The sequence below is a fragment of the Petaurus breviceps genome, unplaced genomic scaffold, assembly GCF_028583685.1.
Source record: "Petaurus breviceps papuanus isolate PSGF00001 unplaced genomic scaffold, PetGlider_PUasm1.0 90723, whole genome shotgun sequence".
NCBI lineage: Eukaryota > Metazoa > Chordata > Mammalia > Diprotodontia > Petauridae > Petaurus > Petaurus breviceps.
In genome coordinates this window covers 950174-977495 of record NW_027187323.1, presented here as the reverse complement: position 1 = coordinate 977495, position 27322 = coordinate 950174, and the positions used below count along the sequence as shown (strand labels likewise).

The 27322-nt window shown below is 38.6% G+C and overlaps 1 protein-coding gene across 4 annotated transcripts in view; it reads left to right on the top strand.

Annotated features, from left to right (window-relative positions):
- The first annotated feature begins 450 nt into the window (after window positions 1–450).
- The window catches only part of KMT2A (lysine methyltransferase 2A), a 90943-nt gene continuing 64071 nt past the window's right edge, over window positions 451–27322 (top strand). For 2 of the 4 annotated variants that reach the window (XM_069066669.1, XM_069066668.1), the window contains exons 1-3: window positions 467–526; window positions 977–1014; window positions 3226–3324. In XM_069066669.1, the coding sequence (XP_068922770.1) occupies window positions 496–526; window positions 977–1014; window positions 3226–3324 (168 nt within the window). In that variant the 5' untranslated portion in view covers window positions 467–495. Of the gene's footprint in view, window positions 1015–3225; window positions 3325–27322 lie in introns of all 4 variants that reach the window. The other 2 variants (XM_069066670.1, XM_069066667.1) reach the window with 2 other exon arrangements.

The window sequence follows — 27322 nt, the reverse complement described above, 5'->3', positions numbered from 1 at the left end:
TCGAGTCCCTTTTCATCCCGGGAACCTGTATAATCAACCTCCTCAGCTTCAGGGGCTGGAGGCGGCCCGACTCCCTCCGCCTAATCCCTCCCTCTCCGCCTCCGCCCCCTCCTCCTTTCCCCGCTCCAGCTACACTTAAGGCTCTTCCCCTCCCTCTTCCTTTGCCTCCCCCTCCTTCCAAGCTTTACCGCTCCCGGAGGGCGGGGCATTCCGTTATTCAGATTGCGGGGCCAGCGAGCGGGCAGGAGGGGGAAGCCCCGGACCCTGGATGCTGCAAAAGCGTTTGGGTTTGGGGTTGGGTGGACAGAGCCCTTTATGCAGGTTGCGGGGCCCTCCGGTGGGGCCCGGTGCTCTGCATAGCGGCCGGCGGGGTGCTGGCGAGCAAGCAGTGAGGCGCGGGTTATGCAGGTTCCGGGGCTCCCCGCCCCCCCTCAGCCTCCCCGCCCCACTGTGTTGTCGCCTCTCCCTCTCGCTGCTTCACTTCACGGGGCGAACATGGCGCACAGCTGTCGGTGGCGCTTCCCCGCCCGGCCCGGGACCACCGGGGGCGGCGGCGGCGGGGGGCGCCGGGGCCTAGGGGGCGCCCCGCGGCAACGCGTCCCGGCCCTACTGCTTCCCCCCGCGCCCCCGGCCGGCGGCGGGGGCCCCGGGGCGCCCCCCTCCCCCCCGGTCGTGGCGGCGGCCGCGGCGGCGGCGGGAAGCAGCGGGGCCGGGGCTCCGGGGGGAGCGGCCTCCGCCGCCTCCTCCTCCTCCGTCTCCTCCGCCTCCTCCTCCTCCGCCGCCGCCGCCGCCGCCGCCTCCTCCTCCTCCTCCACAGCCGCTTCTGCAGCCCCGTCTTCGTCGTCCGCTTCGTCTGCGTCTTCGTCGTTGTCCTCAGCCTCCTCAGGGCCGGCCCTGCTCCGGGTGGGCCCCGGCTTCGACGCGGCGCTGCAGGTCTCGGCCGCCATCGGCACCAATCTGCGCCGGTTTCGGGCCGTGTTCGGGGAGAGCAGCGGGGGAGGCGGCAGCGGAGAGGTAAGGGGGCGGGGGAGCCCCCGGCGCGGGGTCCCGACCCTCTGCGGAGCCCCCAGACCCACCCTCTCTCTCCACTCCTCCTCGAGTACCTAGCATCCCGATCTGGGGACCACCCCGAGCCGGGGTCGGCGCCCTTCCCATGCTGGGACCCCGTCCCCTCCCATGAGAGGACAGACCCTCACCCCGGGTTTAGTTCCTGCCCGGCCAAGGGCTGACATTATCCATGACGACCCTCTCTTCCCCCCCTAAAAAGAAAGAGGATAAAAAGAAACAGCCCTGGGCACAGACCTCCCCTACCCCCTTCGGGTTTCCCATCCCGGGGCCGATCCCCTCCTCCCTTTGACCAGATTACCTCATCCTAGTAAGATTCCTCCCTCCTCCCATCCTAGAGACCTGATCCCGCCACATCCCCGCCTCTCTCTCCCGGCAGATGTTTTACTCTTGGGGCCGTTTCCCTTTAGGACATCCCTCCCGAGGAAGGCCTTTCGGGGAGCTGCGTGCCAGTCCCTCACTCTTGGGGGCAGATGCTAGCCCGGCGCCCCTAGCTCCCTTTCCTGCCCCTCCCTTCTTTTTCATCGTCCAAGAGATCTTTTCACCCCATTCCTCATCTAGAGCCCTGTATTCCCAACCCCCCCCCCCTCCATTCCCCCCTCTTAAGGTAGCTAGATCTTCCCAGCCACTCCACGAGAAATACCTTCGCTTCTCTGTCCCCTCCCCCCGCAACCTCCGAAGAGAGCGCTGATCCCGTCTTGGAGGACAGTATAGATTTCCAACCTTTAAGGGGTACAGATACCTATCAAGAGAGGGAGATAACCCTATTTCAACTCCACCCTTCCCTGGCCCTAGAGAAAAGGATTAGCTTCATGTAGGGAAAAGAGCCCGCTACTGTTCCCTTTCCTATCTAAGAAGAGAGAGTGGCGCCCCCCCCCCCCCGCCCCAGCCCCTGCAGGTTTTCCCTCCAGATCTGGGGAAGGGGGGCCCCGAGAGGGGAGGTGGGAGGGGGGCACTCAGCAGCATCCTCCCAGGGGAAGCAGCTGCTCTCCTACCCCACCCACTGCGCCTGGGAGCACGCAGTCTCCAACCCTGCCTCCCTTCCGCCCTCTGCTTCTTTTTTCAGTCATTGGATTATTGATCCATTTCTTTCCAGGCCAGTCCTAAGGTTTGGAAAGAGTGGGAGAAGCAGGGTTGGGGGTGAGCAGGACAGAGATAAAGGGACAGTTTTCCTTTAATATGGGTTGGTGGTTTGCTGGTGTTTGGGAGAAAGCAGAGGATATGAGACAGACCCTGCTAAGAAGAATAATGCTTTCCTATTGGGATTGATAGTAGGTGAACAGCATGCTCTTCTCTCCCTTTTCTAAATCCATGAGTATTTGGGTGAGAATCTTAGTGTAAGGGGTGCCGTGGAACACCCTTTTAACTGAATAAAGAAAAGTTGCCCGGGGCAGGGAAGTTGAGTTCAGGTCCAGCCAGTGGCATTGCTGCATTTGTTTTCCATTGGACATAGAGGGAGAGTTTTGATTCACAGGGATGGGAATGGGGTAGGGGGGATGCAGGGAGGAGGAAGAGCAGCTGCTAGGAGTTGAAGGGAAGGGGGGTTAAGGGGTACTGTTCTGTAGTACACTTGATTGAAACAGAAAGGGAAAGATAACCAGCCGTTTCCTGCGTGCTCTGCCGTTGGTACACACAGAATATCCTCGGCAAAGCCCCCTTGTTCCCTATTGTACCCTGCACCCCTTTAGATGTACTAAGAGTCCCTGGGAAGAAGGGGAGGGAGGAGACGAGGGAAACAGGCCCCTCCTTTGCAAGAAGGAGCTGGCATTTTTCAGTTGTTAGTCTTCCTGCCTCTCTCTCTCTCTCTCTCTCTCCCCCCCTCTCCCTCCCTCTCCCCCTCTCCCTTTCCCTCCCCTTCTCTCTGTCTCTCTCTCTCTCTCCCTCTTTTTTTTTTTTTTTTTTTGGAGCGTTTCTAAGGCAGCCTGGTCAGGAGACTGACAACAACCCGCCTTTTGACAGAGCAAGGAGGACATGATGGGGGCGTGTTTCTTGCTATGTAGCTAGCTGCAGCGTCCCTTTTCCCTGACTCTCTTCTCTATCTCCACCTCCTTTTTACCAGCCTTCAGAAGGCAACTGCAGTCATCAGGATTGTTTGAGACTATTTGTTGGTTGTTGTAGATTACTATTTTTTTTTGAAAGGCCAATTCTGTATTTTTTAAGCTAACAACACAGATCCCATGTAGTTGGAGAACCAAAGGCCTCATACATGACAAAAAGACTGAACCGTTCAGGTTACTTGCATGGAGTTGGTGCTTAAATGTGAGTTGATTTTGCTTTTTTAAAAAAGATACAGCAGCAAAAAAAATAGACTTTTAATTTACCTGCTTATTTTCAGAACTGAGATTTGCCTGATAATATCAATTTTAGCTCCATGTATATTGCAGTATAATAGAGAAATTTTTAAAGGGAGCTAGTTAGTCTACTTAAAGGGTATCATAAGAAACATTTTCTTCTTGTCTGGCATGCTTATATTTTGTGTTTAAGGGCTAATTGCATCACCAAATGTTAATATTTGAAAGATTGTTGTTAGATACTATAGCAGTCAATCCTGATTTTTCCATAAACTGGTTAGAAAGAGATCCATCTGTATTCAGGGTCCTAATATTTGGGCATCACAATATTTTACTTGTTTTCCTGTCACAAACTTTAAAGTTTTAAACATGCCAACAACTTCCTACCCATTAACATTATGAGTTAATGGGAAATAATATTTTATTTTAATTAACAGTAATTTTGAGGGTAAAGCTGATTAAGAAACAGCAGCTATTTCAAATGGGGCTTTTTGAACAGGAGGATCACCTCTCTCCCCCCCTTAAAACTTATGCCTTAACATTAATAGCTACTGTAAGTGAAGAGAAGTGACCTGTTCCCTTAAAGTGTTACTTTTCAGTATCTTCACTGAACTGAGTGACCTTTTCCTCTGGTCATCTTTTAAATGGAAGTAAACTAATTTTGTATTTATAGGATTTGATAAGTATGAAATCATGGCAGTACTGCCCTCTAAATTTCATTTCTCTGTAAAGAAAATTTTGGAATATTCTTGCAAGTCAATCATAAAGTATGGCTTTCTATTCAGTATTCAACTTAGCTTACATGTTTTTTCAACATTTCAAGGAAATAGGTATTGATTTGTTCTGTCACAGTCTCACTTGGATTCTCTAGGAATGGGTGACATTAAACCAAGACCATTCTGGAATGCTTAGCTTTTCAAAAAGAAATTTGAACTCTATTCTTTTTGCTTTGAGTGACTGATATAAAATCATGTCCCATACAATTAAAATTATTAAATTAATAGTCACAGCTTTAGTATGCCTGGTGGAGCCTTCAAAAAACTTACCTGCTTTTATGCCTCTTTACCAAGAGGAGACCTGTCCTTCACTATTATAGTTCTCTTGCTTTTTCCTGTTTTGATTAGGAAATATCTGGGTAACACTTCATATTGACAAGCGAGAATTCTTGATAATAAAATTATTGATAAATGTGTTCATTTCTTTGGCTTTTTAAAAATAGGTATCTCTGGGCTCCTTTTGTATCATTTTCCACTCAAGTACCAGAAATTGAGGTTATGGTTTAAATAGTACTAAGAGATTTCAGAAGTCTTTTTTTTTATATTGCAGCCTGCCCCTCTCTTCCCCATCTCCAATCCTATTTCATAATATATTGCCTTTCTAAAGACTATCTCATTTGAACTTAATACTCCAATATCTGGCCTTTGAAATGCCAGTAAATGAAGAACAATACAGTATCTTCTGTTGGGTTAATGGTTTTGCTTTTTGTCCTTTGTTCATTCATCATTAATTACTTTTTGTTTTTTTATTGGACCTGTAGTCTTTTTTGAAACTGAAGGTTTATGTTTTTACTTTACGATTTTGCTTTGGGATTTGGTTCTATGACCATAGAACTGCCATATTCTTTGATTTTAACTCTTTGGTATAGGGACACAGTAACTAGGATTAAAAAAATTTGATATTTAGCATTATAGGTGATGGCTTCAGCTTTAAAGCTAGCCATTGACAGCTTAGATAGTAACAATAATGAAAAACATATTGATTTATAGTCATTATGGTGTAGTGGAAAGAGCACTGGACAGAAACTCAGAAAACCTGTGTTCTAGCCCTGAATTCACCACTAAATAGCTATGTGACTTTGGACAAGTCACTTAACCTCTAAAGAGCCTCAGTTTCCTCATCTATAAAGTGAAGAGATGGGATTAGGTAAGGTCTTTGGTCATTTACACTTTTAAAATTATAAATACTATTAATAATGCTGGCTATGGGGTGGGAAAACTTTTGGTGGGCTGATAAATGTTATTATCTATGATTGCATGATACATGACTATAACTTATGATTTAAAATATGTAATTTAAACTGCTGGAATACCATTCAAAATTTACAGTGCATAGAACCTTTCTATGAGACTATATTGTGTGGACAAAATAATGAGTGACATTTTTTAGAAAAGCTTCCTTTTTGACATATGCACTGCAAATTATAACTATAACATATAATCTTATACCTTTTTGTGATAGGTGGATTTTAGTGGTGTTACTTCCATTTGTAATCTTGAATATGGGATGCATGTATGTATTATATTTTCTGTGTAAGCAACTACTTACTATTGCTTTAAAGTTTTCTAAGCCTATCAATTGTTATCCTTCCTAGACTAATAAAATGATGAAGAAGTAAAAATTTCATGATAATCACAACATATGGCAGTTTTTAACTGGATATACATTAAAACCGAATTACAACTCTTTTAAAGTGTTGTGTGTGTGTTTTCAATGTAAGTGGCAATTTAGCTGGTGTAGAACAGGTGAAGACTTATGCATTTTGAGTTAGTGTTAAAGAAGATCCAATAGCATAAAGGTGGATAAAAACTGTTGGAAGACTTGTTTTGAAGCCTCAGTAGGCACACACATTAGTAGAGACAGTAACTTTCTTATTGCTAGCCAAACCTAAGTACAGATGAAACTGAGAACACAAAGATAATAGGAATAAAGGAAAGAACATTGGACTGAAAATCAGACAACCCTGAGTTCCAATGTGAACTCTTGTCACAAACTCTTCATTAATCACCTAATCTTTCAGTGCCTCAGTACCTCTATCTGCAAAATGTGCAGGGGTTAGATTAGATGATCTGTAGGGTCCTTTCCATGAAATTCTGTGATTTCTTTTTTACCCTTAAATTTTGGTTACATTTTAGTTTCCTTTTCTAAAATATCTAGAAAGTTTAGTGTCAAGAGTGGTTGTTTGGTGGTTCAGTTTGTGAGTTTAGTCCACTATGGTTATTTTAGAAAATTTCTGTTGTAGGATTTTTATAATTTTTTGTCAGTGGGGAAATTTATTCTAACCCTCTGGTTTTGCTGATGAAGGAGCTGACGTCTATTATGGTTAAGTGACTTGTTCAAATGATCCATCACTATTAGTGGCAGAGCCAAGACTCAGGTCTCAACTTTCTAGCCAGTGTTGAGTGACATTTTTAAGAAAAGCTTCCTTTCTGACATATGCTCTGCAAATTTGACTAATTATATTTGTAAGAAAATGAAAATCAAATTTTAAACCACAGTCATAGGAACCAATAGGCACCCAAGCATTCTCTGTGTTCAGAAGCCTTCTTGTTAGGCTAAGGTTTGTTTTCATGCTTTTGGTGCCTGTTTGCCCAACAAGGAAGTTATTTTGCTCTGAGTAAAATGTTCCTTCAAGAGTACAGGCTCCTGAAAAGTTAAAAGAAAGAATTCAGCATACCAGTATATCTGTAAATCCAAACTGAGAATACTGACTTTGCAAAGAAATAATAATTTTAATATGCTTTGAAAGGAAGTTCTTCGTCTGGATTACACTCATCATCAGAAATATTTGGCTTCTTGGGCCTCCTACAAATCCCTAGGATTTTTTCCCCATCTAACTTTCTGAACAAGTGAACCAGATCATGACACTTCTGTACCATTTTCTTCCATTTTAGCAATAGCTTAACCCCAGCCAATTCAATTCAGCAAGCATTCATTACATATCTACTATCTGGTAAGCAAGCCCTAGGGAATAAAAACCAGTCTGCTCTTAAAGAGCCTACACTGTGCAGTCCTGTAGGAACCCATCATCTTTAGTAGTGTGACATGTGATTTGAAGATAAAGAGAAATAGTTGCATCTTTGCTTCCTCCCCATCTTTTCAATCCCTCTGGCTGTCCTACAGAGCAGCTGTATGGGCTCCACACCAACTGCATTCCTTACCCATTGGCTAGAGGGGATGGCAGTAATGCTAGTCACTTGCTTTAAGGCATAACAGACCAAACTACTTTGCTCCCTTTTGGAGACTTACTGGCATATTAATTGCAAGTCTCCTAATTAAGATCTATTTGCCTCTGCCCACATTTCAGTGATGTTGGCATAATTCATCTTTCTAGTATTTAACTCAGTACTTGAGTCAGGGCTTTCCTCAGATACCTTGTTTATTTTCTTTTTGTCAAGGATGGAGATCATATTTGCCATTGTGTTGAAATTTGGAGAATTTTGTCAAGATTGATAAAATTTTTCAGTGTTTATCATTTTAACAGATTGAGAAAAGTTAAATTAATGGTATGTTCACATTTTAGTCAGGTACTTAATCCTTTATGCCCTTCACATTATTATAATAGATGTGTTTGGGTCATGGTCCACAACATGTTTGTTGGATAATTTTATCAGTTTGGCTTTAAGGAAGTTTGACCAGTAAGTCTTGACCTGGAATAAATGATACTGGTTTTTGTGATTTTAAGGACATGTAATTTGGGGAAAGAGAAAAAAATAATGACCAGTGTAAAAGTTCTTTTAAGTTAATCTAGTACATCAGGAATGTTGGAATTGGTTTCTCTCTATCTTAGATCTGGAGAGGATTGGGCTGGCTTTCTAGTTTTGTTTCTGAATGTTTGAAAAGAGAAGCAAATGTTTCATTTGGCACAGTATCTTGGTTTCATTTAAACATATATCATGTAAGTGTTAGAAATCTAGTGTTATACCCTTTCAAAAAGCCATCCTGTGGCATACTAGACAGGAAATTGTCTTATATTTAGAGAAAAAAAATTTAAATCCTTCACCTGCACCTATATTGTTTCATTGATCAGGTCAATATAAGACAGGCAGACAATAGATTTCTTTTTTTTTGTTGTCATTTCATTGGTTGTGAAGAATGCTTGAAAGAAGGAAGTACAGGATCTTTTATGGCATGTGTTAAAGCTGGAGGTCAGAGCTGTTGTACCTGAGTGGGTGGTTTTATGACCTAATTCTCTAATTGCCTCCATTTATGACACTGTCAGTGCTGTTGGCCCTGTTGCTGAGGTAGATTACATTGGGAATAGGGAGAGAAAAGGGGTCCCTTTGTCACTCTTCTCATTTTTATTCTCAATCAGGTCTTTTAAACAGACCCTGAGGAAATATCCAGACACTTGGGGATGAATGAACAACATCCTATAAAACAGTCCTTTATGTTTTTAAGGATGTGCTGCTTTTCTTGACCCATCCAAAGAAATCCATACCACTACTATTAAATATTTTAAAGATCTTTGGTACCTTGTCAGGTTACAAACTAGGAGAAGCCAGCTATGAAGTTGCCAAAAGATTCAACCACTGCCTCAAGTTTTGTTTTTGAGATGAATTTATTTGAAAGCAGAATAGTATTGTATGTTAGCTACTTTGGATGGTCCAAAACTCTTGTGGCACAAAATGGGATTTTTAAAGGTGGTTTCTTAGAGATTGATTTGTTTTTACTTCTTATATGTATAAATTACTGCAATATCAAGTTTTACTTTTAGGGGAAAAGGCAATGAGGGCAGAAGTGTAAGAGTTAGTAGGCAGTTAGTACTGTTGAGTACTGTTGGTGTATATGAAAATCCCCCTTCCCTAGAAATGAGTAGTTGTTTTTCTATATGACAAGTTAAAGGGATTTCCCCAGATATCTTGCTTTTAGTTATTGTTGCTACCGTTCTCCCTTATAAAGTAACTGAAGGTAGAGTTGATCTTAAAACTTCAACTAAATATGCTCCATTAGCTTTGGAGTGCTTTAGCATTGATCACATTATCCATTTTCCCTTATTTTTATGGTATTAATGTTTTGTGGGAATTTTCAAGTGGTATCTTGTTTGATATCTGTTTTATTATATCTTCTTACTTCTCTTATTGCCAAATTTTTATTTATTTTAAAAGATGCATCCTCTTGCATTGCTAAGAGAGAGCTTCTTTTCCTAATTTCATTGACTGTTCATTCAGTCCTGATTTCATTAGATGAGGAAGCTCAATGCAAGAAGATATATCTTTTCATTGGTTCCCTATACCTATGAAATCACAGGGCCAATTCTTATCTCTCCCTTATCTCTCTCCATTCTTATTTCTCTCCTCTTTTTAAAAATATTCTGTACTGAAAGTATTTTTGTTTTGCTCTCATTTTACAAAGAGTCAAAGCAATTTTAATTTTTTTCCTTTAATTGGAAGAATAACATTAACTTTTAGGAATCATTTTCCCTCTTCCTTTTTGTCAGTTCTAAAAACTTGAGAGAAAGATGACTCATATGAGAATACTTCCTATCTATTGGGAGGTGATGCATTATGGTATTGGAATGTTACATATTCTGTCAGTTGTGATCTTTATTGCATTGCTTAACTGTCTGGGTTTTGAGATATTGATAAGAGAAGGTACTCCAGAGAGTGGTTTATTGGGAAGTGATTGTGGTCTGAACTTTGTTTTTAAACTGAAATAGATGTTAAATAACTAACATAAATAACTTGAAAGATATTTAGCATTCATTTATTAAGCATTTATATAGCTACATATATATTTCAAAGTTCGATCTATTCCGTAGTATTTGATTAATCTTAAAACCAACTAGACTAAAAAACAAACACAAATTTTCAGTATTGTTATAAGTTCTCACCAGATATTTGACTTAATGCTTCTCGGAGTTCAGTTAAGAACAAACAGTTAAAGAACAAAATTTTAGACTTCATGAAATCTCTTTGGCTAGGTTTTTTTTTAAATATCTGAGAAAAAACAGCATGCTAATTAGAAACCATTATAAAGATCAAATTTTGTCAAATTAATCTCTGATGATTTGATGGTAGATTGAAAGGAAACAATGGCATTAATAAATCTTGACTTTAGTAATGTTTTTGAAATTGTTTCAAGTGATATACTTACCAACAAACTGGGTGACATAGAATAGAAATCATTATAATTTTTATTCCTGAGAGTCTGGTTCAAATTCAGATTGCCTGATATAAAATCCAGTATCCTTCTGGTACATTAAAAACTTGTTTGCTTGGCATTCAAGGCTCTCAACAATCTGGTAGCACCGTGACTTTCTATCTTTATGATGTATTATTCCAATTTGTGTACTTGGTCTTCTGGCCAAACTGGACTGATGACTTTCCCTCCCAGAATACAATTTGTTTTCTCCCTCTAAGATACTCAAGGATATAGGGAAAAGAGACAAGAAAAAGGAAGATTGAGTAAGTGAAGGTGGAAAAAAGAAAAGGAAAGAAGATAGAGCTACCTATGTTGTAGAGCAGTTGAGTGTTACTAATAGTTAAATAAAATGTCACCTGGAAGCACAAAAGCCATAGATTATCTGATATTGTCTATAGAATTGATAGGTGAATGATAAACTGTTCATAGTTTGTACTCAGAACTATTTCTTATGATAAATCTCGGGGAAAGTAATAATCTGAAGGAGTTTGTGCAAGATACAACACTTTAATATTTTTACAATAATAAAACACCCTTATTATTAAGATTGTAGATGACATCAGCTTATGAGTTGTGCCTTACTTTGAAGGTAAGGCTTAGACTCAAAATAACTTTAATATAAGTTGAAGTGTTGAGAAACAAATGGAACGGGTCTTATTTGTGATAAAATGGCTAATTTGCCTAGCAAAACAGATTATAAATGTACCTCACTTTAAAAAGAAAACTACATCAAAATCCGAACCTATAAAATGGGGTAGGAGCTTTCTCCATGATTATTCACTTTATGAAATGATTGTCCATAGGTTTCCTTTAAATAGCCAATCCTATTGTACTTAAAATATGATCCAATTTACAAAAGTTTATTGCACACATAGTCACTTTGGAATATATTTCTTAGATTTATTATGTAATTCTAGGTGAACCTATAAATAGGTACAATCAATCAGTCATCTATTAAGGGTGAGGCACTAGACATAAAATTGAAATAGTCCCTGCCTCAAGGAGTTTAAATTCTTTTGGGGGAGAGACAATGTGCACATATATAAATATACACAAAATAAATGTGTTGTAATTTGTGGGAGTGGGGAAGTTGCCAGGTGGATCAGGAAAGACCTCATGTAGAAGGTGGTTCTTCAACTGAACTTTAAGAAGAGTTAAGAAGCAGAGGTGAGAAGGGAGTGTATTCTAGGCATAGGAAACAGCTCATGCAAAGATAAGGATGATGAATTGTGTGTGAAGATTGATTGAATCATAGAGTAGGTGTAGGTTAAGTGATATATAATAAACTTCAACTGACTTAGGTCGCAGACTTTAAATACCAAGCAAGGGAGTTTGTATTTGAACCAAGAGGAAATAGAGAGACAGAGGAATAATATTGTGCAATTAGAATATTATTTGGCAGCTTTGGGGAATATAAATTGGAGAAAGGAGAACCTTGAGGTAGGGAGATCAATTAGGACATCGTGGCAACATGGAAAATGTTCATGACTGAACAAATTAAGGTGTTTTATGGGATTACAAGATGAATTTGTATTTTAAGAGTTATTTTTGGGCGGCTGGGTGGTGCAATGAAAAGAACACCGGCCTTGGAGTCAGCAGAACCTGAGTTCAAATTTGACCTCAGATACTTAATACTAGCCGTATGACCTTGGGCAAGTCACTTAATCCCAATTGCCCTCTCCATAGCCCTCCAAAAAGCAAAAAAAAAAAGTTATTTTTTATATTTCTAAAAATGTGATTCTGGAGGTTACTGATAGGCAGTTACTACACAATAGCCATGAAGTTATCCTTCATATGTTTAGTGTTTAAGTAGTTTAGAAGACAGCACTGGAGTTAGAAGTCAAAGGACCTATGTTCAATCTTCACTCTTACAATTTACTGTTTTGTGATCTTGGCCTAGTCCAGGGTTGGGGAACTTGTGCCCTTGAGGTTACATGTGACCTTCTAGGTCTTTGAGCGCAGCCTTTTGACTGAGTCCAAGTTTTACAAAATCCTTTTATTAAGGGGATTTATTCTATGAAGTTTGGATTCAGTCAAAGGACTGTACTCAAGGACCTAGAGGGCCACATGTGGCCTTGAGGTTGTAGGTTCCCCACCCCTGGGCTAGTCTCTTAACTTTGGGGCTTCTTTTTCTTAATCTTTAAGATGAAGAGGTTGCACTAGATGATCTCTAAGGACTCTTCCAGCTCTAAAATCTATAGAACTACAATCTCTTAATTTGATCATTATATCTATTTCTGAATTCCTTAAATTGAAGGATATATAGAAGAGAGTCAGAGATACTGCAAAGGTTATTAAGGGATTGGAATATGAAGAAAATTTAAAGGAACTATTATCATGTAAATAAGAAATTGAGAGGCAACTTAATAACTCCAAGTAAAAGGGATATTTTAATGGATAATGTCTTTTTATATAATTATTCCTTTAATTAATTTAATTAAATAATTTATTTCTTTCCATTGAGTGTAGAGCAGCACTTCTTAAACTTCAGATTGTGAACTCATATGAGGTTGTGAAAAATATGGCAACAGTAAAAGTGCAAAAAAAGCACAGCGACCAAAAATCAAATGAAAATCAAAATCACCCACTTAATGAATCTGAGGTATTTCTGTTGCCTGTATTGCATTGTGCAACTTCACTGAAGACTTGGTTCTGAACACAAAGCATGTGCACTTTTCACTGCTTATGCTATCCTGCCATAACAGTGCCAACAAACACTGCCGAAACATGAAAAGGGGTCATGACTGGAAAAAATTTGAGAAGCCCTGGTCTAGAGTGATTGCAAATGAGTTTAAACTGTAGGAGGAGGAACATGAGAGACATAAGAATTTATTGACTGAAGGTTCTTAGTAGAGGAAGTTACTGAAGGAAATTATATCATTATATTATCTTCTTTGTAATAGTAGAGTTTATTAGTTTAGGTATAGAACTGCCTCTACTAGATGAAGTTTCAAGGTACCTTATAGTTATGTGGAAAGACAAATGTATATCTAGTTATCTTCTTGAATTTTATGCTTTTTTGTATATTATGGGGGACTGATACAGATAGTAGTTACTCAATAAATATTTGTGGATTTAATTGTCTAATTTAGGGGGAATAGTCCTATTTGAGGTATCTTAAGGTTCTGTAAAAGTTTGTGGTAATTTAATTTGTGTGTCAGCAGAGATTCTGTACTGATTATATGGAAATATGTAAACATGGTTAAGTGGAGCCCAGAGATAAATCTTAAATTATCAAGAGAAACCTTAGAGGGCAGCCAGGTAGCGCAGTGAGTAAGAGCACCGGCTCCAGTGTCGGGATGACCTGGGATCGAATCCGGGCTCAGACACTTAACACCCACCCAGAAAAAACTGGCTGTGTAACCTTGAGCAAGTTACTTAACCCCAATTGCCTTAAAAAAAGAGAGAGAGATTGAAGCCTTAGGGGGGAGGCTAGGTAGCGCAGTAAGTAGAGCACCAGCCCTGGAGTCAGGAGGACCTGAGTTCAAATAAGGTCTCAGACTCTTAATACTTACTAGCTGTGTGACCTTGGGCAAGTCACTTAACCCCAAGTGCCCTGCCCTCCCCCCTCCAAAAAGAAAAAAGAGAGAAGCCTTAGGAAGATACGGGTTTGATCTTACAATAGAAAACTGACTATAAGTGGTTAAAGCTCTTGTACATGTTCTCTTCTATAACTTATAACTGGCATAATTCAGAACCCCCCCTTTTTTAGTTATTTGCTTATGAGAGTGTTATTAGAAGGTATTATATAAGTCCTTCCCGATCCAACATATTTATGTGAATGAGGGTTATAAAGGCCTCTGTCCCTTGGTTTTTGAGGCCAGGAGAAGCCTTGTTACAGTCAGAATGAAACTTTTTTTAAGATGTGTTGGGTTGCAAAAAGCATTTCCTGTGTAGTCAGAGTGAAAATTGTGAATTAGGATTATTCATATAGATAACTAAAAGCCTAGGCAGAGTTGATAAGATGCCAGGATATTTTCCTCAATTCTTACCTCTAAAATCTTGAGTAAATAGATATGGAGCATTTTCAGTTAGGAATAGAATTTTTAGATAATTTGATTCCCTTCTTTTGGGTGAGTTGAAAATAATATTTTAATTTGATAATGTAGCCACATTGAAGGTTTTTTATATTTCATATGATACTGAAAAACAAGCTTATCATCTATCATTTCACTTAAACTTAATGCTGCTTCTTAATTTATCATATATTTCTTTCTCTGGTGTCATCATTCACCCTGTCTCCTATTTTCTTAGTCTTGGTAGTATCTTTAACTCTTACCTCTCCATCACTTTTCACATCCAATGAAATAAAAATGACCTTTGATTCTTCTTCTGTAACATACTTCATGGCTATACCTTCCTTTGTATTCCCAGTGCCACCACCTTAGTAGAAGCCCTCATTACCACCATCCTGGACAAGTACAAGATCCTGCTAGCAAGTTTCCTTTTTTCTTCTCTATCATCCTTGTTCTGCTCTTTTCAGCACCTGTTCCAAACCCATTTTCTCATCAGATCCACTTACATCAGAGGTGTGGTACTCTAAAGTGTGACCTGAACTGGTTAAAATGTAATTGGGAAATACTTAACAAAATAAATAAATATACAATAAAACATAGATATTATTTCATTTTAAAATTTAAGTATGTGGCTCACAGGAATCTTCATGTACATATTATTGACCTCCATTTCTGTTTGAATTTTACACTACTGACCTATGTCATCATTTCTTCATCGTAGCAGAAAATATTGAGTCCATCTATGTCTTTTCCCCAACTTTGTACTCTAAATAATCTGAGCATTAACATCATTGTGTTTTACTCTGAGAGGGAGAAGTGGCTTTTCTCTCTCAAAGTTTGCTCTTTTGATCATCCCCTCTCCTTCCCTTTCAATCTCCTTATTCATTGGCTTCTTCCTTACTGCACTACTACACACATGCTCACATCTTTTCCATCTCAAAAAAAAAAATTTCACCATCTCCTGAAACTTTTAGAAGATGAAACTATCTGCACTCATTTCCTTTTTCTTCACCTTTCATACTTCTAAATCTCTTGCAATCTTGCTTCCAGCCTCATCACTGCTCCCCAAAGATATCAGTCATCTTTCTTTAAATGCCAAATCTGATGGCCTTTTTTTGATTCTTATATTTCTTTCCCTCTCTGCAGAATTCCACACTGTTGACCTGTCCGCATCTCTTAGATCTCTTATTTGACTTTTCTTGAAGCTATTGGGGTCAGTCTTCCTCCTACCCCTCTCTCCACTCCACCATTCTCTTTGCAGGATCATTTTCCTTGTCCCATCCCATTGTTTTTATACCGTAGGGCTCTTTGCTGGATCCTTTTCTTTTTTTGTTATGAACTTGTCAACAAACATAACTATATCAGTATGTTAGGAAAAACAAAAAAGGAGAATTGTATATGAAACTGTGAGCTTATGTACAGTTTGTTTTACTTCATAATATATATGCTCATGTATATGTGGTCTCATTGATTTCAGTGTTCTAGAAGTCCAGCTGGTAGCCATCTTTGCCTGCCCAATTCTGTGTGACTCTTACCTATGCTCTTCCAAAAGTTTGTCACAAGAGGTTCATCTGACCTAGTAACAAAATTTCTCTGTGTCCTCTTCTGAACTTATTGTGTAGTTTTTAAAATGTGTTGCTGCTCTTTCTCCCTACCACACCCCCAGTTTCTCACTGCTTACTAATTTGTCCCTTGTTATTCATTTGTTTCCATGTTGTCCAACTCTTTGTGACCTCATTTGGGGTTTTCTTGGCAAAGATACTGGAGTGATTTGCCATTCCTTTCTACAGCTCATTTTACAGATAAGAAACTGAGACAAAGGGGAGGGATAAGTGACTTGCCCAGGGTCACACAACTAGTAAGCATCTGAGGCCAGATTTGAATTCAGAAAAGGCAGTCTTCCTAACTCCAAGCTTGTACTCTATCTACTGTGCCACCCGGCTGCCCTAATTTGTCCCTACCTCTCAAGAGCCTAACATATAAGCAGTTGAGCAGAATAATTAATATTGGCACGTTGGAAAAGGTATGACTCATTCTGTAGTTTTAGACTGTCATCTTTTTGCCAAGAGATGGATGGCATGCTTCATCTTTAGTCTTCTGAAGTCATGATTGGTCACTTCATTGAATAGAGTTCTCTAGTCTTCCAGTATCTTTTTCCTTTATATTATTGTAGTAATTGTGTAAATTGTTCCCCTGGTTCTACTTATTTACTCTACATCTCTTCACACAAATCTTCCCAGGTTTCTCTGAATTCATCATAGTTGCCATTTCTTACACATCAACACTATTCCATTACATTCATAGACCACAGTTTTCTTAGCCACTCCCCAATTGGTTACCCTCTGACTCCCATCTCCTTATCCCTCTTCCTTTCTTCCCATGGCTTCAGTTATTATATGTGTATAACTTCCATTTCTGTTCAGTCCCAATCTCTCTCTGTACTAATCCTGCATCAACAACTATCTATTTGACGTATCTATCCGGACATCTTGTATACATCTAGAGCTTATGTCCAAAATAGACCTCTACTTTTTTTCCCCTAAATCTTCCCCTTTTCCTAACTTTGCTAATATTTAACTTCTCTACTTTTCTGTTTCACCTTTGTCCTTCCAGTTACCCAGTTGGCTAACCTCAGTCTCATCCTCAATTCTTCTTTCTTCCTTACTTCTCATTTTTAATCAGTGCAAAGTTTTATGGATTGAATTTCAATAACGTATCAAATCTTCTCTCCCTTCTCTCCACTCACACATCTACCTACCCTAGTTCAGGTCTGGACTATTTATAGTAGCTTCCTAATTGGTCTCCTTGCCAAGTCTTTGCCCACTCTGAGCCATCTTCCACATAACAAAGTGAAACATCTAAAGAGCTCATCTGACTGTGTTATTCCTTACTCAAGAAACTCCATTGCTTCTGAATGCAAATTCTTTTGTTCAGCTTTCAAAACCCTCCAGGCTTGAGCCTTCTAGGCTCTCCACACATTCCTGAATTGTAGCTGAACTGCTATTCCATGTATGTGACATTCCATCTTCATGTCTCTTTGCATAGAAAGTCTAGAATTAACTCCCTCCTCAATGCTGCCTCTTAGAATCCCTCATTCCTTTCAAAGTTCAGGTAAAGCACTATGCCCTATAGGAATTGTGTCCTGAACAAACACCCACCCTCATCCCTGCCAGCCTAGTACCCTTCCCTTGGATGTTACTATGTACACACACACATATATGTATATTTACATACCTATATATGTATAGACATATGAAATATTTAATTTCCTATGTATGTTTCTTCTATCCCCTACCATAGAATTTAACTAGAGAACTAGTTAGAACTAGACTAGAGAATTTTTTTTTTTTTTTGCCTTTTGGAGGGCAATTTGGGTTACACAGCTAGTTTTTTTTGTGTGGGTGTTAGTGTCTGAGGCTGGAACCGAACTCGGGTCCTCCTGACTCCAAGGCTGGCGTTTTACTCACTACGCCACCTAGCCGCCCTGACTAGAGAACTCTTTGAGAGTATGGACTGTTTTGTTTTTGTGTTTGTATCACCATAGTAGACAAGTAATAAATACTTGTTAAATTGAACTGCTACCATGATAATCTTTCTTACACATAAGTGATCTGGTCATATCACTTTTCTTCTTTTTATATTATTTGGTTAGTTTTAGTTTTCAGTATTCACTTCTATAAGTTTTTGAGTTCCAAGTTTTCTCTTCCCTCCACCTTCCCCAAGATGGCATGCAATCTGATATAGGCTATACATATATGATCATATTAAATATTTCTCCGTATTATTCATGTTGTAAAGAATTAGAACCAAAAAGAAAAACCACGAGAAAGAAGACGCAACAAAAAATGACAAAACAGTATGCTTTTAATCTGCATTCAGGCTCTATAGTTGTTTTTTTTCTTGGAGGGGGGAGGCCAGGGCAATTGGGGTTAAGTGACTTGCCCAAGGTCACACGGCTAGTAATTGTTAAGTATCTGAGGCCATATTTGAACTCAGGTCTTCCTGACTCAAGGGCCAGTGCTCTATTCACTGCACCACCTAGCCATTCCTTGTTCTTTCTCTAGATGTGGATAGCATTTTCCATCATGAGTCTTTTGGAGTTGTTTTAGATCCTTGCATTGCTGAGAAGAGCTAAGTCTATCAATGTTGGCCATCGCACAATGTTATTTTTGCTGTATACAATGTACAATGTTCTTCTGGTTCTGCTCATTTCACTCAGCATCATTTCATGTATGTCTTTCCAGGGTTTTTGTGAAATGCACCTGCTCATAATTTATTTTCTTCTTTTTGAAGGGGGGAGAGCAGGGCACTTGGGGTTAAGTGACTTGCCCAAGTTCACACAGCTGGTGTTAAGTGTCTGAGGCCAGATTTGAATTCAGGTCCTCCTGACTCCAGGGCCAGTGCTCTATTCACTGTGCCACCTAGCCGCCCCCTGCTCATAATTTCTTATGGAACAATGGTATTGTATTACATTCATATACCATAACTTGACCATCCATTTCCCAATTGGTGGATATCCTCTTAGTTTTCAATTCTTGGCCACCACAAAAAGAACTGCTATAAATATTTTTGTACATTTGGGTCCTTTTCCCATTTGTATGATCTCTTTGGGATACAGACCTAGAAGTGGATATTGCTGGAATCAAAGGGTATGCACAGTTTTATGGCCCTTTGGACATAGTTCCAAATTATTCTCCAGAATCAGTTCACAACTCCACCAACAATGCATTAGTCTTCCAGTTTCCCCTACTATTCTCCAACATTTATCATTTTCCTTTTTTTGGTCACATTAGCCAATCTGATAGGTGTGAGGTGGTACCTCAGTGTTGTTTTAATTTGCATTTTTCTAATCAATAATCACTCTTCTTCTTAAAAATCTTCAGAGAGGAATCCTTTTGGTTCCTAAGTAAAGGTCAAGGTTTAGATCTAATAAGGATCTGAGAAATCATAAAATCATAGATTTAGCTTTGGGAAGAAACTCAGAGGCTCTCCATTCCAGCTCCCTCATTTTAACAGATGAAAAAATTGAAGATCTGGAGAGAAGAAAGTGATTTGCCCAAGGTCACACAGGCAAAACCAAGATTTAAACCTAGTCCTTCTGATTATAAATCCTGCCACTTCTCCACAGTCTCTATTGCATGACATTGAAAAACTCTCTACAGTCTAGCTCTAAACTTGCTTTTTAGCCTTATCTTATATTGCTCACTCCTTGCATTTTTAGTTCCAACCAAACTGTCTCTTGGCAAAAAACACCTTGCAGTCTTCCAACTTTACTTTTTCTCATTCTCTCATACCAATTAATCCTTTAAAACTTATCTCTCATACCACCTCCTCCATGAAGTCTTCCCTGATCCCCTCAGCTAGTAATGGAAAATGTTTCATAGCACTTTCTTTTGTCCTTCTCTCATGCATTTATATTTTATATCTGTATCTGATGCCTCTTTTTAGACTTACTGCCTTACCTGTAGCAAACATGAAAGAAGAGACCAAGCCTTATGTAAACTCCCCTCCCATACCTCCAACACAGAACTTTTGCACACAAAGTACATTAAGTACAGTAGGTACTTAATCTATGTGGTATATTAATACTTATTAAATTTTTGTTGAATGAATATGGAATAAATGTAATTGAGTACTATTCATTGTTAACCAGTTAATCTGGCATATATATGATTGAGTTTCACATTGGATACTCTTGAAGGAAATATACAAGCTATAGCAAAGTAAAGTTCATTTTGATTCTCCTAAATCTAAAATTAGATGTTATTTGAGAAATTTTAGGAACTGGAAGTCTTAATTGTCTTCCTGTTATGCTTCCTTTAACTCTTAATTGCCAGTGATATAGGTATAAATTCAGAAAGCAGATGATATAAACACATTTTTGTTAATATTTCTTTTTTTGTTTTTTTATTTCTGTTAATATTTCTAGATTCTACTTTAAAGTCTATGATATTGTGACTAATAACAGGTATCTCCCCATTAAGTACTACTAGATCTGGTCCTCAGAATTTTAGCTTAGGCTATCAGATGTGATTCAGTGGTTTTTTAGTTAGTTTTCATTAAAATTAAAATAAGAAAATATTAACCTAGGGGTAGCTTTAGGTTTGAACATAGTTAAAGGAATTTCTTTTTTTTTCTTTTTCTTTTTAATGGTCTAAAGATTCAACAACTCGATTTCTAACTCAGGAAAAAAATTGCATGAACAAGAATGTGTTTGGGGATGGAAGGGGGCAGCAGTGTAGAAGGTACTGCCACACGTCATTGTACTCATTGGGAACAAATACAAGCATAAGCCAGGCCTCTCTCCCCTTTCTTCCCACTCCAGAACAGCAGCAGGAGAGGTAGCTTGGCCTGATCTTTTCCCCTAGCCCCTGGCACAGAGGGACAACCAAGGTTGGGGTCACCAGGAATCTGTGTAACCAGGCAGGCACCTAAAACTGTCAGCCCTGGGAGTAGCCAGGGAATTCAGCAGCCCAATGTCCCATAGCAGGCAGGCTGGGGGAACTAGTGGCACCATGCCTTCTAGTTTTAAAGGAATTTCTTAGGAGTTTTGATATGTATTGGATTTTGCTGGGTAGTAACTTTGTTGCTTTGCAATTTTGAGACACACACTTTAGACATCTTACATATTCACATCACTCCTTCAGAGTACCATTTACAGTTGAGTAACCCTGCCTTACCTGTGGCAAAAGTAGTAACTTTTGGATTTTCTAGATGTTATTCCATTTACTACTACATTTACCTTCTGATGAGAATTTCTGACCTATCTTTCCAGGAAGTGGTAAACTCCAATATAATTGTCTTCTAGCATAAAGAGAAAACAAATATGAAGAAACAAAGATTTTTAATAATATGACTTGAAGTTAAATTAAGGTCCCGAAGGAACAAAGTGTAATAAAATAATATAATATAATGAAAAGTTGGCAGTACAATACTGGACACTTTATTTTTCCAGCCTGCTTGAAGTAAATCCAGTCATTTTATTGTTTTTTACTTCCAAAGACGAGTAAATCCTGTGATTGTGATAATTAACTTAATATATCTGTTAACTGGGTTTATTTCTTTAACTCCAGCAGGCACATACAAACCATTTCAGACTTGGAATTAGAGAAGCCTGGAAGTAACATCTTTAATTTTCTGTTGTTTGTTTTAAAGATTCTGTGAATAGTGAGGGACCTTGTTATCCATTCTGTCTGTAAAGTTGTGTATTCATTACTCTTCAGACTTGTAGCAAGTTAGCTACTTGTTTTGTGACTGTTGCTCCTTAACTTTTAGAAGAAATTTCATTAATATTTTTATATGACCTGCATTTCCCAATTAGTCCCTAGCAAGAGAGCTATCCCTTATAATAGAGAATAAAAGAGAGGAAAAACAGTTCAGCAAAATTAACCAGTACATCAACAAAGTATGGCATTATAAGCAATATTCCACAACCTTAGTTCTCTATCTCTACAAATACAAATGGGAAATGTTTTTTTTTTTTCCTGCAGAAGTGTGGTGGATTAACCTTCCCTTATTCTGTTTCTATTTTGAGCATCTTCTTGTTTTAATAGTGGAAACTACCTGTTATAGGAAAGTAGATGAGGGAAGGTGCCAGACCCATATTTTCTTTAAATAACAAAAGGAGGCAAGTATCTTTGACCCACAGGCAACAATTATCATTTCTATATGGAATTGTAATTTTTGCTTGAATAATGAAAATATTAAATAAAATGTTTTGGTTTTGTTTTTAATCCCAAGTAACATTTTTGTGCTACAGTACTTCAGGTAAGGGAGAACCTATTTAAAACCATTTTTAAAAATGTTTGCCTTGTCACGCATTATAAACTACTAATGTCTTCAAAATGGCTTATATGATGTACCAGTAATCACAGAAGACCTGCCTCTACTTTGGTATTCTGTGAATAGATTGTCAATGTCAATTTAGTACTTGCATAAACTTTTTTAAAGAATTAATTTATTTTTAATTTTCAACCTTTTCTTCCAAAAGCTTTTGAGTTTTTAATTTTCTCTACCTCCCGCCCCAAGCCAGCATGCAATCTGGTATAGGCTGTACATATACCTTCATATTAAACATATTTTCACATTAATCATGTTGTAAAGAAAAAGAAGAACCAATGGGAGGAACCATGAGAAAGAAGAAACAAAACAAAAAAAGAGAGCAAATTGTATGCTTTGATCAGCATTCAGACTCCTTAGTTATTTCTCTGGATGTGGGTAGCATTTTCCATCATGAGTCTTTTGGAGTTGTCTTAGATCCTTGCATTGCTGAGAAGAGCTAAGTCTATCAAAGTTAGTCATCACACAGTGTGGTTGTTACTGTGTACAATATTCTCCTGGTTCTGCTCACTTCACTTAGCATCAGTTCATGTAAGTCTTTCCAATGTTTTTCTGAAATCTGCCTGCTCATCATTTCTTATAGCACAGTAGTATTCTGTTATATTCATATACCACAACTTGTTCAGCCATTCCCCAATTGATTCCTCAGCTCCCCAATTCCTCAGTTTTCAAGTCTTGGCCACTACAAAAAGAGCTGCTATAAATATATTTGTACATGTGTGTCCTTTTCCCATTTTTGCATAAACTTTCTTAACTGCTTTGCTAATCAGTCATGTGCAGGGATTGTAGTGGCATCTTCATGCAGTTGGTGCTGTTAAATTGTACTTGAATAAATAACCGTTTTTGTGGGTCATAGCCTCAGACACTGCCTGCCTGTGTGACCTCAGGCAAGTCATTTAACCTCTGCCTGCCTCATCTATATAATGAAAATAATAGCACCTACCTCTCAAAGTTGAGGTGAGAATAAACTGAGAATATTTGTAAGGTGCTTTGCAAACCTTAAAGCACTATGTAAATGCTATTATCATCATGGCTGAACTTTCTCCAGGAGAACAGTTTCAAATGATACAATGAGAAATGAGGAGACAAAGAAATTAGGAATAACTTGGCACTAAGATGTCTAAGAGTCTGATTGGGGCACCTTTTAGAGAGTTGAAAGAATTAAAATACGGCAAGGAATTTCTATTATAATAAAATTGTATTTGCAAGATACTTTTGGAAATCTGTGACATAATGTAGCAGAAGGAATTTTATATTGTAAATAAGTAGACTTGGGTTCAAGTCCTGCCATTAGGACATACCTTAGCAAATCAGTTACCCGCTGAATCTCAGTTTCTTTATCTTTAAAATCAGGATATCTGCCCTGCCTGATTTTATTGGGCTGTGGTGAGGGTCACATGAGGTAATGTGTATATATGAAAGCATTTTTAAAATTGTAAAATGCTAAAAAAAAAAAGGTTAATGTAGATATTTATACTTTGAAGTTATAATTCAGAATTAACATTACAAGAGCTATATGTGAGTTCTGCTTTTTAAAAAAAAAAAAAAAAGCTAATGGGCAGAGTAGAAGCATGACCTCTGAGCGGCTCCTGCTTCCACCTTCCCCAAACAATATAAAAAGGGGACTCTGAACAAACTTTGGAGCTGCAGAACCCACAAAATGACACAGAGAAGCTAACCTCCCACTAAGGACAGCCCAGCAGCCTGGCAGGAATTGGCCCATGCAGGGCAGTCCGGAAGCCAAGCCCAGCCCTGTCAGCTTTTGCCCGTGGTGTGAGATGCCGCTGAGCCCGCCTGTGCCATGTAATAGCTTCAGCTCCTGGCCTGCAGAATGTAGGGGGACCAAGCACCAGTCTGAGGGATAATCGCTCTTGCTTTAACCTGTTTGGATCTGGATTGCAGTCTAGGGTGGAGGTCTTGGGGCATGTATCCAGCTTGCCAGAGTGTGTGGAGGCCTGAGAGAGGGCACCCATCTAATACCTCCGGCAGCTGAGAAAACCCCAGCATTTGGGACTAAAACTCCCCTGTCTGGTGGCAGAGTCCTACCGTGGCAGAAAGCCCAAGGGTCAAGTGATGAGGGGCGACATGACCAGGCAAAGGAAACAAAGCAGACAGAAGATTCCAACATTAGCCTCCTATTTTGGGGACAAAAAGGAGCAAAGCATGGAACAGGAGGAAGACAGTGAAGTCAGAACTCCTGCACCAAAAGCTTCTAAGGAAAATATGAGCTGGTTACAGGCCATAGAGGACCTTAAGAAGCAGATAAGAGAAGTGGAGAAAAATTGGGAAGAGAAATGAGAACAATGCAAGAAAATTATGAAATGAGAGTCAACAGCCTGACTGAGGAAAAACACACCTTAAAAAATAGACTAACTCAAATGGCAAAAGAGGCTCAAAAAGGCAATGAGGAGAATGCCTTAAAAAGCTGAATTTGCCAGATGGAAAAAGAATCTCAAAAGCTCCCTGAGGAGAATCATTGCTTCAGAATTAGATTGGAGCAAATGGAAGCTAATGACTTTATGAGAAATCAAGATGCTGTTAAACAGATCCAAACAAATGAAAGAATAGAAGGCAATATGAAATATCTCATGGGAAAAAAAAAAAGCTAAAAAAATAGATGCTATGTTGTTTTGAGATTCTTTGAAGTTTCCTGTAAATTCATACTGGATTAGACTGTTTTCTTATTATCTCTTCCCACATTTTTCATTGTCCTCTATGTTTGGAAAGCATTCCTCCAGTCACTGCCATTTGAAAATCCTTTCTGTCCTTCAGAATCCCACTTAAGTGCCATTTCCTCTATAAAGTATTTTCTGACTTCTCCCAGCTAGAAGTTATCTCCCCCTCCTTAGCTCTCATACTTTAAAAAACAACAACAACAAAATCCTATTTGCCTACAATAGTCTAATTTGTATTATTATTTGTGGAACTCTTACCTCTTCTATTATATTGTAAAATGTTAAAGGTCGGGAACCATGTGTTTCATTTTTGAATCTCCTAGAGCCTAGTACAGTGCCATGTGCCTAATAAATTCTTGTTGAATTGATTCTTCTTGAGAATCTATTATTTTTAATAAAATGAGATGTCTGACTCAATATTTGTCCTTTGTAGTTCCTTTCCAAAAAGGGTTGGGGGGAGGAGACTGTTGAAACTTAGATTATTACAGTGACCTCTTATCTGGTCAACTCCAGGTCTGTCCCTCCAGTTATTCATATGTACGATATCTAGAGTAATATTCATCAAACATTATCATGTTTTTTCTGTGCTTGGGAACCTGTGATAGGAGAGGTAGTAGTAGACTGGGTACTAAAAGAGGTATAATGTGTTGATTTTCTTTGCTTAACTGTATTTTGTTATAAGGGAACATCTTTGTGGGATGGGACGAGGTTATTGGGAAGTAATAGTGCTAATTTTTTTTTAAAGCAGTAGGACAGGAAGCTAGATGGTGCAGCATATAGAGAGCTGGACCTGGAGTCAATAAGATTTGAATTAACATTCAGCAGCAAACACTTCCTAACTGTGGAACCCTGAGCAAGTCACTTAAAATTCATTATATAGTTTCCTCATCTATAAAATGGGGATAATAATAGCACCTACTTCACAGGGTTGTAAGAATTAAATGAGATTTGTAAAAAGTGTTTTAACACAGTGGTTGGCAAAGGTGCTATGTAAATGCTTATTCCTGTTTCCTTTCCCCCATACTAGTTCCCTCTTTCTAAGAAGAATAATGTCATTCTGACCTTCTAGAGTTGAAAACACTTTATAAACGCCTTTTCCTGTTCTTTTCCAGGTTAATTCAACAGACTAAATGCCTTCTATATATAAGCCACTGTTCTTTCTTCCCTTATTACCTGTCCACTTCAGTGTGGCCAATTGGGATTTGCTGATTCCTACTTCCCTTCTTTAGCAGCTTCATTTTTTTTTTCTACCTTGAATACATTCCTCTTCTTCATGACCATGTCATGTTAATTACATAGAGAACTTTATTTAAACCTTAAAATGCTATAGAAATGTCAGTTATTGTTATTAACATTTCCTTCAAGCCTTGGCTTAAAATTCATTGTCTCCAGAAAGTCTTCCTAGGTTAACTCCATTCTACTGTAATTATTTCTTTTCTGTGCATCTCTTCAGCACATATGTATTTAATTTAGAGTATATTATTATATATTGTGTATATATAGTATATTAAATTGCATCTGATGAAATTTTGTATTGTTATTCACAGCTCATTTCATTAATTATGTCTTCCCCAGCAATTGGAGTTTAAGAATTAGGACCATACTTATTCTTTGCAATCCTCTCTCAAGTGTCTAGTACTGTATATAATATAGGTATTTGATAAATATTGACCTTAAATAATTTCAGTATTTTTGTTTCTTCTATAATCTTTCCAGTCTTTTTGCTTCTTAAATAATCTCAATTATGTTTGAACATCATTAACTATTGCAAAGATTTGGGTCTAGTAAAAAGCATTTCATAAATATAGCTATAAAGGGAAATATGCCAGAAATACTGATTTCTTGCTGTGAGATAAATTCCCAAAAGGGAAATGTTACTGTTTTTTAACTATAGCTATTAAGATGCACAGTATACCTATGAGTTTCAAGAGTATCTGTTCTTTGTTTTGAGCTTGTTTTGAACTATATGACCTGTCGGTATTTTGTAGATATCATTTAGCACCCCAAAAAAGCTTTAAACAGTAGATATCCAGTAAATGTGTTAAATGAGTAAAAAGTGAATTTTTAAAAGGGTGATAGGAAAAAAATACTAGGCATAGTTTTGGTCTTATCTTATGTTTAATATTATTCCCACATGCCTCGATTAGAGTGATATTATTTTTGCATTTGTAAACTGTTACTTTTTCAAGATTTGGATCTTTGGAAAGATATGCTGACATTTCTCTCTTCTTTTAGTTCAAAGAGAACTAATAAGTTAACTTCAGAAAAGAGAGACTGAGAATTTTTCTCCTTTGGCTCACCAAGTTCTGAACCCCAAAGTTCTGTAGAATTCCATTCTTTGCAGGGAAATAAAGGTTTTAGGAAGAGGAACGGGGGACATGGGTCTTGTGTGTATTTGGTATAGTCTTATGTTTTGCTTCTTCACTCATCCCATTTAGTACCAGGATTGGGACAGGGTATGCTGGGTAGCTATGGAAGCTACTTAATGAACTATTTAATAGCTTCTTTGGTGGTC